Source organism: Budorcas taxicolor, chromosome 1, assembly GCF_023091745.1.
Source record: "Budorcas taxicolor isolate Tak-1 chromosome 1, Takin1.1, whole genome shotgun sequence".
Taxonomy (NCBI): Eukaryota; Metazoa; Chordata; class Mammalia; order Artiodactyla; family Bovidae; genus Budorcas; species Budorcas taxicolor.
The window spans coordinates 33,158,081-33,171,669 of NC_068910.1; the positions used below are offsets into that span (position 1 = coordinate 33,158,081).

Below are 13,589 nucleotides of genomic sequence, written 5' to 3' on the forward strand. Positions count from 1 at the left end.
GATGTTTCTATAGGGACAAAACATCAGAGACGTGTAAAAAGCATGAGGAAATTGTCACGACTTACCCCACCAACTTTCTCAAAGTGAGATCCATCTTTCTTAAAATCTGTGAGGGCCCCATTGAAATACCAGGTAAACATGGTATCTAACAGGGGGTCGTGTTGCACCTGGCAGGGCAAAATGATGCTCTCACCCACGGAGACATCCATGTTAGATGGTGCCAAAGTTATTCTCGTTGGTTCTATTGGGGAAATAATAAAGTGTTAAGCAAAGCTTCAGCATTTTATTTTGATAAAAGCAATTTTCACAGGCAGATTGTTAATCTCACTTATAGTATATATGTCTGTATAGATATATATATGTGTGTGTGTGTAAATATACCTCTATATAATGAAAAGTCTTCAAGATTAAAAGACATTTTGATGAAGACCCATAATATATTTCACTGCACACATAAATTCTTGTTAAAAGAATTAGGATATCTAAACCTACAGGCAATAGAAGTTTAAAAATCAAAGTCACCTGTAAATAAGAGTTATAAAACTATTACCAAATCAATTTCATTTTAGTTTCATTGCTTCATGAAATATAAGAGTAGAAACAGAAATCACTGCATTTTGAATGATTGGAAAATATACTACTACCAAGGTTTATAGACTCAAAACTTTTGAGATACTACAAAAAAAATGTTTAGAATAGATAGGATACTTACTTAAAATGCTAATTAATTTCTGTTTCTTCCCAAATTTAAATATCCACATGCACATTTCTATCATCACAGTCCTTCAACTTGTATGAATTCAAAGTCCTCTGACTCGACTTTTCCATTGCTACTCCCTGTTTCTTGCTCCATGTCACAGCAGAAGTCTTCAAAAGAGTCATTTACTATGTTTTCTATCACAGCAATCTCCTGATGCTCCTCCTCCCCCACCCTGTAGCACCTCAGCCTTTCTCATCTTGGTTGTTTGGGCTGATATTCTTGCACCCTGCAGGAATGCTTCTCTGAGCACTCATATCCAGTTTGTCAGCCATGCCAGTGACTCCACACTCAGAATATATTTAGATCTGAATGCCTCCCGTTCATCAGCTGCTGCTGCCTCTCTCACTGTGGTCATTATCAGTCCCGCCTGGATTACCGCAATGTCTGCTGGGACTCCTCCCACTTTGGCCCTTGACTCTCCATAGTCTGTTCTCTACTGAGCAGTGAGAGTAAACCTTTAAATATACACTTTCCATCATTTCATTTCTCTGCTCAAAACTCTGCACCGGTCTCTACTTTTCACTTCAACTAAAACCTGAGTCCAACTAAGTGCTAACAAGGGTTACAAAACCTCTATAGGATTGTCCCTAAGAAATCAACTGAATTCCTTCATCTCCATGAAATCTTGGCTCACATCTCTCCTTCTCCGATCACCTGGTTTCATGCTCCAGCTTATGTTTCTCAAACACTCCTCTGGTATTTTCTGCTTGTGTGAATTTTGTTTTCAGTGTAAGTATTTCCTTGCTTTATATTCCTTGCAGTATATTTATATACTGCTTATTTTCTTTGTACCTCTGGAAGAAGGTACAGTGCATGTGGGCAGCATCTTGTCAGTTTGTTTACTGAATAACCCAAGAATGTTGTTGCGTTGTATTAACTGCTCAGTTGTGTCCGACTCTTTGCAACCCTATGGACTGTAGCATGCCAAGGTCCTCTGTCCATGGAATTCTTTAGGTAAGAATACTGGAGTGGGTTGCCATTGCCTTCTCCAGGGGATCTTTCCCAACACAGGGATCAAAATGGTATCTCTTGAGTCTCCTGCACTGGCAGGCAGATTCTTTACCACTGAACCAGCTGGGAAGGATAACCCAAGCATAGTAGGGACTCAATGTTTTTCTTCGACGAATAAATGAACAAAAATATAATCACAACTCTAAGTAACTCTGATTACTTAAACCAAGGATTACTTCAGAGATTTAAACATCTCCAGAAAATATTAAAGATATTGAAAAGGGAAAAACTGTACCAAAGATTTGACATAATAGAACAGCACAAAATAAAAGTATCGGAGTAGCACATGCTACTTGCAGTTCTATTGACCATTATGCCAACTAGTAACTCCGTTCTCCGTTCTCCGACTGTCACTTGTTAAAGATAGTGAAAGTGTGAAACTGTTAGTCACTTAGCCATCTCCAACTCTTTGCAAACCCATGGACTGTAGCTCACCAGGCTCCTTTGTCCATGGAATTCTCCATGCAAGAATATTGCAGTGGGTAGCCATTCCTTTCTCCAAGGGATCTCCCTAACCCATGGATTGAACCTGAGTCTCTCGCATCACAGGTAGATTCTCTCCCATGTGAGCCAAACACAAGGCCAGCCTTTACAGCGCACTGTGTATCATGAGAAACATTCTATCCCTCTGATCTTAGTAAGAAGGCACACAGCATATCCCCATGTAAAGAAGTCTTTAAGAAAGGCACCTACCTGTAACAATCAAGTGTGTTGTGCCATTTGCTTTCCCAAACTGGTTTTCTGCTATGCAGGTATAAATTCCAGCATCAGCTTTAGTTACGTTGACAATTTTGAGTCCTCCATCATTTAGAAAAGAAGTTCTAAAGGAAATACAAATGAAACAAATAAATATCTAGAGGACACTTTGTTTCCCCAAAGTAAATAGAATTTTTTAACAGAAGTATCACCCTTAGCTACTATATGTAAAGCAAGATAAAGCAGCCCCTTAGCCTTCTTGGGTATAAAGAAAATTAAAACAAAATTAACATACACATGCACACAGATGACTAAAAAAAGACATTCTACCAGTTTGAGTATTTCTCGATATTTTTACACAAATTTACTTAAAAGCAATACCAAGTATTTTACCTGATGTCCAGGATGCCTTTATCATATAAGTGTGGTATGTTTTCCAAAACTATATGGTGAAGATTACTCATGGTTTAGCCTTCTCAATTTGGAGAAAACAAAAAGTAGACAGGACACTATTTTCCTTAAATGTGAAATAGCTTATGAGAAACAAGAAACTCCCTGGCCTTTAATGATGAACTTGGGAAAGTCATATCTAACCCAGTATAAATCCAAATTTGCAAAAGAACATGCACATGGTCACCCATGAAATACTGCAGAGAATTTGGACAATGTAAATGAATATCACATTTGAATTTCTGAGTGTACGCTTAAAGTACTTAAGGCTTTTGCATTTAACTAATTAACAAAGGACATAGAACTGAATACCTTACATGTGCTAGACACTATCAGAGTCTCTGAGATCACAGAGTGAGCAAGAGAGAAAATCCCTACCTCGTGGAAAGAACAGTCTAGTGAGTGACACATGCAGTAAATGATGAAACCGGTAAATGTGGTAAATTCAGATTTTTGAGAAGTAATCAGAAAGATTCAGATGGGGTGATACAATAAAAGCGATGGCCACAGGGAATGTTTCCATGAGAGAGTGCTTCCGAAAAGCCTCTTAGAAAAGGTGCCATTTGAACTGAGAAAGAAGAATGAGAAAGAGCTGACCTGTCATTAGTCTGACTCATGAATCTTTATTGCCCATCTTGTCTACCCAGAATTATTTTCCTTTTCTTTGAATCCCTAAAATCTTTACTGTCTATATTATACATTTAATGCCTTGAATACTTTTGATGATTTACGGTTCACATCTCTGTTACCTGAGTGTCCTATCCAAATGAGTGGTAAGCTTCTTAAAAGATCTGCAACTCCAGCATCAGCATGGCATGATGAGTGTAAATCCTGGTAAAAACAATGCTCCAACTTCTGGGTGACACAGTACAGGAGACAGGAAAGATGCTGAGGACCACAGACCAGAGTTGGAGGATCTCAACTCAGTCTCTAAATGTTATCCTATTTGTGGAAGTATATTTAGGTGTGTGTCAAAATATGTGACTATTAGGACAAGTTTATGTATCAAAATACACAAGATACAGATTCATGCTGTATATGTATATACATGTGTGTATGTGCATATATATATATAATTTGTATGTATTTTTCATAGCTTATGATTCACCTTCACTTGCATCTTGGTTATATTTTCTTGCTGGGAAGTTTGTAGTGGAATCAGAGCTGACACACAGGGACGTGTTCATGATCCTGGGTAGAGATACCCATGACTGTGAGTTGCTTATATGCTTTTTTTTTTTTTTTTTTTTTTCCCAACACGTCCAGGTATATTTCAAATACAAAGGTTTAAAAGCAATGGCTTGGACAGCTAACCAGAGAACACCCAGCACTATTTTATCTCAATTTGAAGAAATACAGTGAAGGGTTAAAAATTCTAAGATTCTGTAAAAAAGGTGCTATGTCTGATTTCCTTCCAGAGGCCCTGCCCTCTTTGCTGGGTGTGAAATGTAATCTGATCACTTTTGCAAAGGGATGATAAAAAAAAATCTCTTTATACCTTATCATAGAACAGATATTTTCTTAAGTAGTGTGCAATAATAACTGAAAGAGAAAAGCCTGCAGGGAGGTACACATGAATGAAAGCTTAAGACACAAAGATTCTTTGGAAAAACATGGGGAGTAAGCTTAGAGAAATAGAAATCTGATCACTAATCCTGCCTTATTTCCTCCTGCCCAATTCTGGCTTAGACCTCCTTCCTGGCATCTTACTACCTGCAGGAAAAAGACGACATCCTAAGCCTTAGCTGTATCTTCCCATCAGGATCTTGCCTCTCTAACTACAAAAGGCCTCATCAATTCTATGCTTTGTTTGTTTTTCTCAACACCCAAGCCTTCTTTTAATTGGTTTTGTGCTTCCTGTCTTGGGGCCTTTATAAAACCTATGTTTGATAAATGTGTACTCAATCAGATTTTGGTCACTTCCCTGAACCCATGGGTTGGATTACATCTCTCTCTACTGATTATACATCATCTGTGCCTTTGCCATAGCAATGGGCAACTGGCCAATTATATACCTGTGTACTTATCTGGCTAATATTTTCCTCCTCTTGTGAGTTTAGAGATGGTAAGGTCTTTTGAAGCACGGAGAGTGGATAGTATCAGGATTTTTCATCACTAAATTCCTAGAGCCTTGAACTCTTTCTGGTACAGAGAGATGCTCAAATATAAAGCTTGATGAATGAATAAATGATTACCTGCCTTTAGAGAGTCAGTGTAGAGGAGATGGGATTAGTGAAGGCAGATTTCAAGGCACGGAGAACTTTACAAATTACAAGGAAGTAAGTTCACAGATCAAATTGCCAACATCTGCTGGATCATGGAAAAAGGAAGAGAGTTTCAGAAAACTCTCTATTTCTGCTTTATTGACTATGCCAAAGCCTTTGACCGTGTGGATCACAATAAACTGTGGAAAATTCTGAAAGAGATGGGAATACCAGACCATCTGACCTGCCTCTTGAGAAATCTGTATGCAGGTCAGGAAGTAACAGTTAGAACTGGACATGGAACAACAGACTGGTTCCGAATTGGAAAAGGAGTACGTCAAGGCGGTATATTGTCACTCTGCTTATTTAACTTCTATGCAGAGTACATCATGAGAAATGCTGGGCTGGAAGAAGCACAAGCTGGAATCAAGACTGCCAGGAGAAATATCAATAACCTCAGATATGCAGATGATAGGACCCTTATGGCAGAAAGTGAAGAGGAACTAAAAAGCCTCTTGATGAAAGTGAAAGAGGAAAGTGAAAAGGTTGGCTTAAAGCTCAATATTCAGAAAATGAAGATCATGGCATCTGGTCCCATCACTTCATGGGAAATAGATGGGGAAACAGTGGAAACAGTGGCTGACTTTTTTTTTTGAGGGGGCTCCAAAATCACTGCAGATGGTGATTGCAGCCATGAAATTAAAAGATACTTACTCCTTGGAAGGAAAGTTATGACCAACCTAGATAGCATATTCAAAAGTAGAGACATTACTTTGCCAACAAAGGTCCATCTAGTCAAGGCTATGGTTTTTCCAGTTGTCATGTATGGATGTGAGAGTTGGACTGTGAAGAAAGCTGAGCGCTGAAGAGTTGATGTTTTTGAACTGTGGTCTTGGAGACGACTCTTGAGAGTCCCTTGGACTGCAAGGAGATCCAACTAGTCCATTCTAAAGGAGAGATCAGTCTGGGTGTTCTTTGGAAGGAATGATGCTAAAGCTGAAACTCCAATACTTTGGCCACCTCATGTGAAGAGTTGACTGATTGGAAAAGACTCTGATGCTGGGAGGGATTGGGGGCAGGAGTAGAAGGGGACGACAGAGATGAGATGGCTGGATGGCATCACTGACTTGATGGATATGAGTTTGGGTGAACTCCAGGAGTTGGTGATGGACAGGGAGGCCTGGCGTGCTGTGATTCATGGCGTTGCAAAGAGTCGGACACGACTGAGCGACTGAACTGAACTGAAGTTCAGAAAGTGTGCAGACTTACACACACATATATTTATGTATATATGCACATATGCATGTTTTTTTTCTCTATATAAATATATGTATGTTGTTGCTGCTCGGTTGCCCAGTCATCTCCGACTCTTTGCGACCCCGTGGACTGCAGCAAGCCAGGCCTCCCTGTCCCTCACCATCTCGTGGAGTATGTTCATTGCATCGATGATACCATTCAACCATCTCATCTTCTGACGCCCTCTTAAATGGGTGTGTGTGTGTGTGTATATACACAACTATACATATGTACATAAATATATATGTGGAAAAGGAAAGATGAAGCAGTAGAAGGCTGGGTGAAGAGAATTCAACAACTCCTAAGGTAAGAGGACTGAAAATACACTTGTACTATTAAGCAAGATGCTAATAACAGGTGAAGGACTGAAAATAAGGGGAAGAGAAATGGGGCAGGGGGTGGGGAAAGAGAGAAAACTGATTGAGAAATGTCTCGGAGGACAAAGGAATGAGAATAAATGAATAAACAAGGGCAATGTTCCTGACTGATTCTGGCTGCTGATGTACTTGTTAAACTTTTGACCAAGATCCCCAAAGAACATAGTCCTTGATCCACAGCTTCACTCAGTAAATTTTCCCTCCCACTGCTTTAAAAAGAAAGTGGAGATTTGCTGGAAATTTTCATATTTGAAACAAAAGAAAACAAACAGGCAAGTGAAAAAAAATCAAGTTGATTTCAGAAATATGGTATCAGAAGGTCTTGAAGACATTGAAAGGCTGAGGCAACCTTATCTGTTCTGAGTTGGAGGGTGGAAATAGAACTGGAAGCTCCAGGAGGTGGGTAATCAACCACTTCTGAGATTAGTAAGTGATAAAACAAAGTAAAGATGTCTACTGCTGCCTGAACAAATATTCAACTTAAGCATAGAGCTTCTCCATTTGGGTACCACAGAGCAGAGATAGGCAATTTCAGATCTCTTCTCAAGCTATAAACTAGTGTAACTGTCAACCTTTGACCACAAATATAGAACTATTTACTGTTGGAAGAACTAGAAATCCTTTAGTGCATCTGGTTTAATAACTCTAAACAAGCAGGCCTAGACTCACAGCTACGTTAAGATAAGTAACAGTTTAAAAGGCAAGGCTGGTACCTCGGGAATCGCACAAAAACTCCAAAACAAACATATTGACTCTCAAAGAATGCAAACTCTGTACCTTGTAAAATTTTGAGCTAATTGGATATTTTCTCCCTCAATTGGTTCTTCCAGTCAATTCTAAGAGGCCCACAGGGTATTTCACACAACATAAAAATAAACAATATTCAGTAAATGGATAGAGTAATTGTTTCTCAACAGAAAACCTTCAATAACCCATGCTTCCCTACAGAGATTCGAAGTGAAAATTTTATACCACTTCACTATAAATGAAATTGCTTTCTGTGCTTTCTGGGAACACGATTTTCTGCAAATGGGTAGAGCTGAAAATGTAGATAATCATGAGTGCCTCTAGTCTTGGCACAAAAAGTTTAATGAAGATTTATAAGACTGAAATTCAGAAATGTGGTACACTGGTCTGATCTGAGAAATGTGTAAGTTTAATCACTGTGGCATTTTATCTCCTCGATCAGTTTTATAATATACCTTTATATGAAACCTTTTACTGGTTTTTCCTTTTGTATTAAAAGAGGTTAAGTATTTCACTTAACTTCATGCAGTCAATGGTTAGTTGGAATAAGGAAACTTAATTGCTCTATGCTTCTCTAATGGTCTATTCTGTAATTCAGTGATAGCATTAAATTTATGGCTGTTAAGAAACTCTGTCTGCTCAGAAAGTAGACTGCTGTCTATGCAACACTGACCTGTACTATATGATGACATTTTAGCATAAAAACACACTATGTTTCAGAATGGAAAAAGTATGGAGTATTATGCATGCAGGCAGGAAAACATTGTTTTCCCCCTGCCTAGGTTCTGAATATTACGGTAAATTATTCAACTTGAATTTTAACAAACACACGGCAACTATATTTTCTCAGGAAGCTCATCTCAGTGGAGATGAGATCACATGAGACTGTAATGATTAAACCGCTCTATAGAAAATAACAAGGCTATTTTGGACTTCACTTTCTGAGTATATATTGTAAGAGACGGATGCTTACAATTAGCAACAAGAAAAAAGTACTCATGATGCATAACTACAGGATAAATGATGACATTTAAGCAAAGCAAATATAAATTGATGAAAATGCATGAGAAAATAAATGTCAGAGACAAAGAACATATAGCGTATGTTTTCATTTACAACCAATCTCACTCCTGTATGCTTGGGAAATAACGTCTCTCCACTGAGTTCAAAGATAACCTACAAATAGTATTTAGGAAAATAATACTAGCATTTTCATCCTTTTAGCTATACCATTTGGAGCTTTCGTCTTATGAATTCAACAGTGTTAGTTTAGTGATTTATTGATGAGAAAACCTCCAAGGAAAAGAGAGACAGAGTAGAGAAGACTCAGCAGTTAATTATCCTTTATTTGAGTAAGTATCAGGCTAATAATATGCAACTCTGTTACTTTGTTGGATACACATGTTACACAGAACTGACACCTGAAGTCCTAAAGAAATAATACAGTGTGGCCTGATTCTGTAGCCAAAATAAATATGCATTTCTCACATTAATACTTACCCATAGTCATAAGAAGGGAATCAACAATAAAAGAACATTTTGATTACATTTATAAAACTTTTCCAAATGTGTATCTATCATAACAAACGTATCTGGAGCTAAATTTATTGTTATGACAGAGACAACAGTTTTTCTCCTAAAATGGACTCACATCTATAGAACAAAAGGCCCATAAAAAGAGATTTCATTTCAAATGATTATATAAAACTATTTAAGTAATTCATGAAGCCTTGGCAACAACCCATTAGAAACATTACAATTCTCATACAATAAATCTGCAAAAATTACAAATACTCAGATGAATGAGTTAGTAAAACAAAGAAACAAACAAACATGACAATCCAACAATTCTCTGATGGCTCATGCATCCAAAGAAAACCTCCTAAAGAATATTTACTATGACTCAAAGGGGCCTCATGCTTGACACTATTTTTCTCTGCCTGAAAGATAGATTCATGAATCAAATCAATGAAAATCAAGATGTCAGCTGTATTACAGGAAAAGGGAGTTCAAAACTGCTTCAGTGAGCAGCTGTGGTTTCCTGACACCTCACCCCAGAATTAACAGAAGTGGTATGGACCTAATAGAAGCAGAAGATATTATGAAGAGGTGGCAAGAATACACAGAAGAACTGTACAAAAAAGAACTTCATGACCCAGATAATCACAATGGTGTGGTCATTTACCTAGAGCCAGACATCCTGGAATGTGAAGTCAAGTGGGCCTTAGGAAGCATCACTATGAACAAAGCTAGAGGAGGTGATGGAATTCCAGTTGAGCTGTTTCAAATCCTGAAAGCTGATGCTGTGAAAGTGCTACACTCAATATGCCAGCAAATTTGGAAAACTCAGCAGTGGCCATAGGACTGGAAAAGGTCAGTTTTCATTCCAATCCCAAAGAAAGGCAATGCCAAAGAATGCTCAAACTACTGCACAACTGCACTCATCTCACACACTAGTAAAGTAATGCTCAAAATTCTTCAAGCCAGGCTACAGCAATACATGAACCGTGAACTTCCAGATGTTCAAGCGGTTTTAGAAAAGGCAGAGGAACTAGCTGGATGCCAACATCCGCTGGATCATCAAAAAAGCAAGAGAGTTCCAGAATAATATCTATTTCTGCTTTATTGACTATGCCAAAGCCTTTGAAAGTGTGGATCACAATAAACTGTGGAAAATTCTGAAAGAGATGGGAATACCAGACCACCTGACCTGCCTCCTGAGAAATCTGTATGCAGGTCAGGAAGCAACAGTTAAAACTGGACATGGAACAACAGACTGGTTCCAAATAGGAAAAGGAGTACGTCAAGGCTGTATATTGTCACCCTGCTTATTTAACTTATATGCAGAGTACATCATGAGAAACGCTGGGCTGGAAGAAGCACAAGCTGGAATAAAGATTGCCGGCAGAAATATCAATAACCTCAGATATGCAGATGACACCATCCTTATGGCAGAAAGTGAAGAGGAACTAAATAAAGCCTTTTGATGAAAGCGAAAGAGGAGAGTGAAAAAGGTTGGCTTAAAGCTCAACATTCAGAAAATGAAGATCATGGCATCCGGTCCCATCACTTCATGGGAAATAGATGGGGAAACAGTGGAAACAGCATGAGACTTTATTTACTTGGGCTCCAAAATCACTGCAGATGGTGACTGCAGCCATGAAATTAAAAGATGCTTGCTCCTTGGAAGGAAAGTTATGACCGACCTAGACAGCATATTCAAAAGTAGAGACATTACTTTGTCAACAAAGGTCTGTCTAGTCAAGGCTATGTTTTTTTCCAGTGGTCATGTATGGATGTGAGAGTTGGACTGTGAAGAAAGCTGAGCACTGAAAAATTGATGCTTTTGAACTGTGGTGCTGGAGAAGACTCCTGAGAGTTCCTTGGACTGCAAAGAGATCCAACCAGTCCATCCTAAAGGAGATCAGTCTGGGTGTTCTTCGGAAGGACTGATGCTAAAGCTGAAATTCCAGTACTTTGGCCACCTCATGTGAAGAGTTGACTCATTGGAAAAGACTCTGATGCTGGGAGGGTTTGGGGGCAGGAGGAGAAGGGGATGACAGAGGATGAGATGGCTGGATGGCATCACCAACTCAATGGACGTGGGTTTGAGTGAACTCCGGGAGTTGGTGATGGACAGGGAGGCCTGGCGTGCTGCGGTTCATGGAGTCACAAAGAGTCGGACACGACTGAGCGACTGAACTGAACTGAGACTTCCTGGCACAGGTATACGAGCACAGATCCTCCCTGTAAGGGCACGCTCCCTTCCTGTACAGTAAAGAAAACAGCAGAATATATATATTCATTCTCTACATGCAGACAGACCCACAGAGAAAGAAGGAAGAGATCTGAGCTACAATCTCAAGGTTTTCCACCCAATTTTAGGAGTCAGATGGTTTCTCTGGGGAGGTGTTGAAGAGAGACAAAAGTGTTATCAAAATGAATGCTCTTCTTCCTAGAGACGAGCAGTCCTGGAATGGAGCCTACCTTCAACAATAACTATAGAAGCAAAAGAGAAATGTCATTGACTCGAGGAATGTAGAAGGTGCTGGGCAATTTTTGGTTGCCCAGAATCTATTTACCTTTCTTAAGTAGCCAACACTGATCTTTCTTTGAAGAATTCTCTTCCATTACTGTATGCAGCCTTGGAGGAATATGAATTAAGGTCCCCATCCTATCCTAGCCAAAGGGGAAATATGGAACACAGGGCTGCGGCGTTTCTCAAACTTCGTGTGCATGCTCAGTCGTGTCAGACTTTTGCCACCCTATGAACTGCAGCCTGCCAGGCTTCCCTGTTCATGGGATTTTCCAGGCAAGAATAATGGAGTGGGTTGCCATTTCCTACTCCAGGGTATCTTCTCAAACCACGGATCGAATGTGTTTCCTACAACGGCAGATTCCTTATCACCGAGCCACCTAGGAAGCCCTCCTCAAGCGTTTGTTGCTGTTCAGTTGTTCAGTCACGTCTGACTCTTTTTGACCCCATGGACTGCAGCATGCCAGGCTTCCCTGCGTTCACAATCTCCTGGAGCTTGCTCACACTCATTTCCATCGGTCAGTGATGCCATACAGCCATCTTATCCTCTGTTGTCTCCTCTTCCTGCCTTCAATCTTTCCCAGCATCAGGATATTTTCCAATGAGTCAGTTCTTTGCATCAGGTGGCTGAAGAATGGGAGCTTCAGCTTCAACATCAGTCCTTACAATGAATATTCAGGACTGGTTTCCTTTAGGAAACCCCAGTCCAAGGGACTCTCAAGAGTCTTCTCCAACACCATAATTCAAAAGCATCAATTCTTTGGCACTCAGCTTTCTTTATGATCCAACTTTCACATCCATACATGACTACTGGAAAAATCATAGCTTTGACTATAGGGACGTTTATTTGCAAAGTAATGTCCCTTCTTTTTAAAACGCTGTCTAGGTTTGTCATAGCTTTTCTTCCAAGGAGCAAGTGTCTTTAAATTTCATGACTGCAGTCACCATCTGCAGCAATTTCGGAGCCCCAAAAAATAAAGCCTGTGACAGTTTCCATATTTTCTTATCTATTTTCCATGAAGTGATGGGACTGGATGCCATGATCTTCGTTTGTCACTCTCCTCTTTCACTTTCATCAAGAGGTCTTTGTTTGATGAAAAGTTCCTTTTTGTTTTCTGCCATAAAGATGGTGTTATCTGCATATCTGAGGTTACTGATATTTCTTCTGGCAATCTTGATTCCAGTAGGTGCATCATTCAGCCTGACATTTTGTATGATGTACTCTGCATGTAAGTTAAATAAGCAGGGTGACCATAGAGAGCCTTGACATACTCATTCCCAATTTGGAAGCAGTCCGTTGTTCCATGTCTGGTTCTAACTGTCACTTCGTGACCTGCATACAGGTTTCTCATGAGGCAGAGGTTTCTGGTATTCCTATCTCCTTAAGAATTTTCCACAGTTTGCTGTGATCCACACAGTAAAAGGTTTTAGCATAGTCAATTAAGCAGAAGTAGATGTTTTTCTGGAATTGTCTCGCTTTTTCTATGATCTGACAGATTTTGGAAATTTGATCTCTGGTTCTTCTGCTTTTGCTAAATCTAGCTTGAATCTGGAAGTTCTTGGTTTGTGTACTGTTGAAGCCTAGCTTGGAGAATTTTGAGCATTACTTTGCTAGCATGTGAGATGAGTGCAATTGTGCGGTAGTTTGAACATTCTCTGGCATTGCCTTTCTTTGGGATTGGAATGAAAACTGACCTTCTCCAGTCCTGTGTCCATGGCTGAGTTCTCCAAATGTGCTGGCATACTGATTGTAGGACTGCCACAACAGCATCTTTCAGGATCTGAATTAGCTCAGCTGGAATTCCATCACCTCTGTTAGCTTTGTTTGTAGTGATGCTTCCTAAGGCCCACTTGACTTCCCATTCCAGGATGTCTGGCTCTAGGTGAGTGACCAGACCACTGTGGTTATCTGGGTCATTAAGATCTTTTTTTGTATATTTCTTCTGTGTATTCTTGCCACTTCTTTTTAATATCTTCTGCTTCTACTAGGTCCATACCATTTCTGTCTTTTA

The 13,589-nt window shown here is 39.5% G+C and overlaps 1 protein-coding gene across 1 annotated transcript in view; it reads right to left on the minus strand.

Annotated features, from left to right (window-relative positions):
• Positions 1-13,589, minus strand: part of CNTN3 (contactin 3) — a 286,007-nt gene that overhangs the window by 72,862 nt on the left and 199,556 nt on the right. The window contains exons 11-12 of the mRNA XM_052638038.1: positions 2,465-2,592; positions 66-241 (exon numbers count right to left, since the gene is read on the minus strand). Coding sequence (XP_052493998.1) covers positions 66-241; positions 2,465-2,592 — 304 coding nt within the window. The remainder of the gene's footprint in view (positions 1-65; positions 242-2,464; positions 2,593-13,589) is intronic.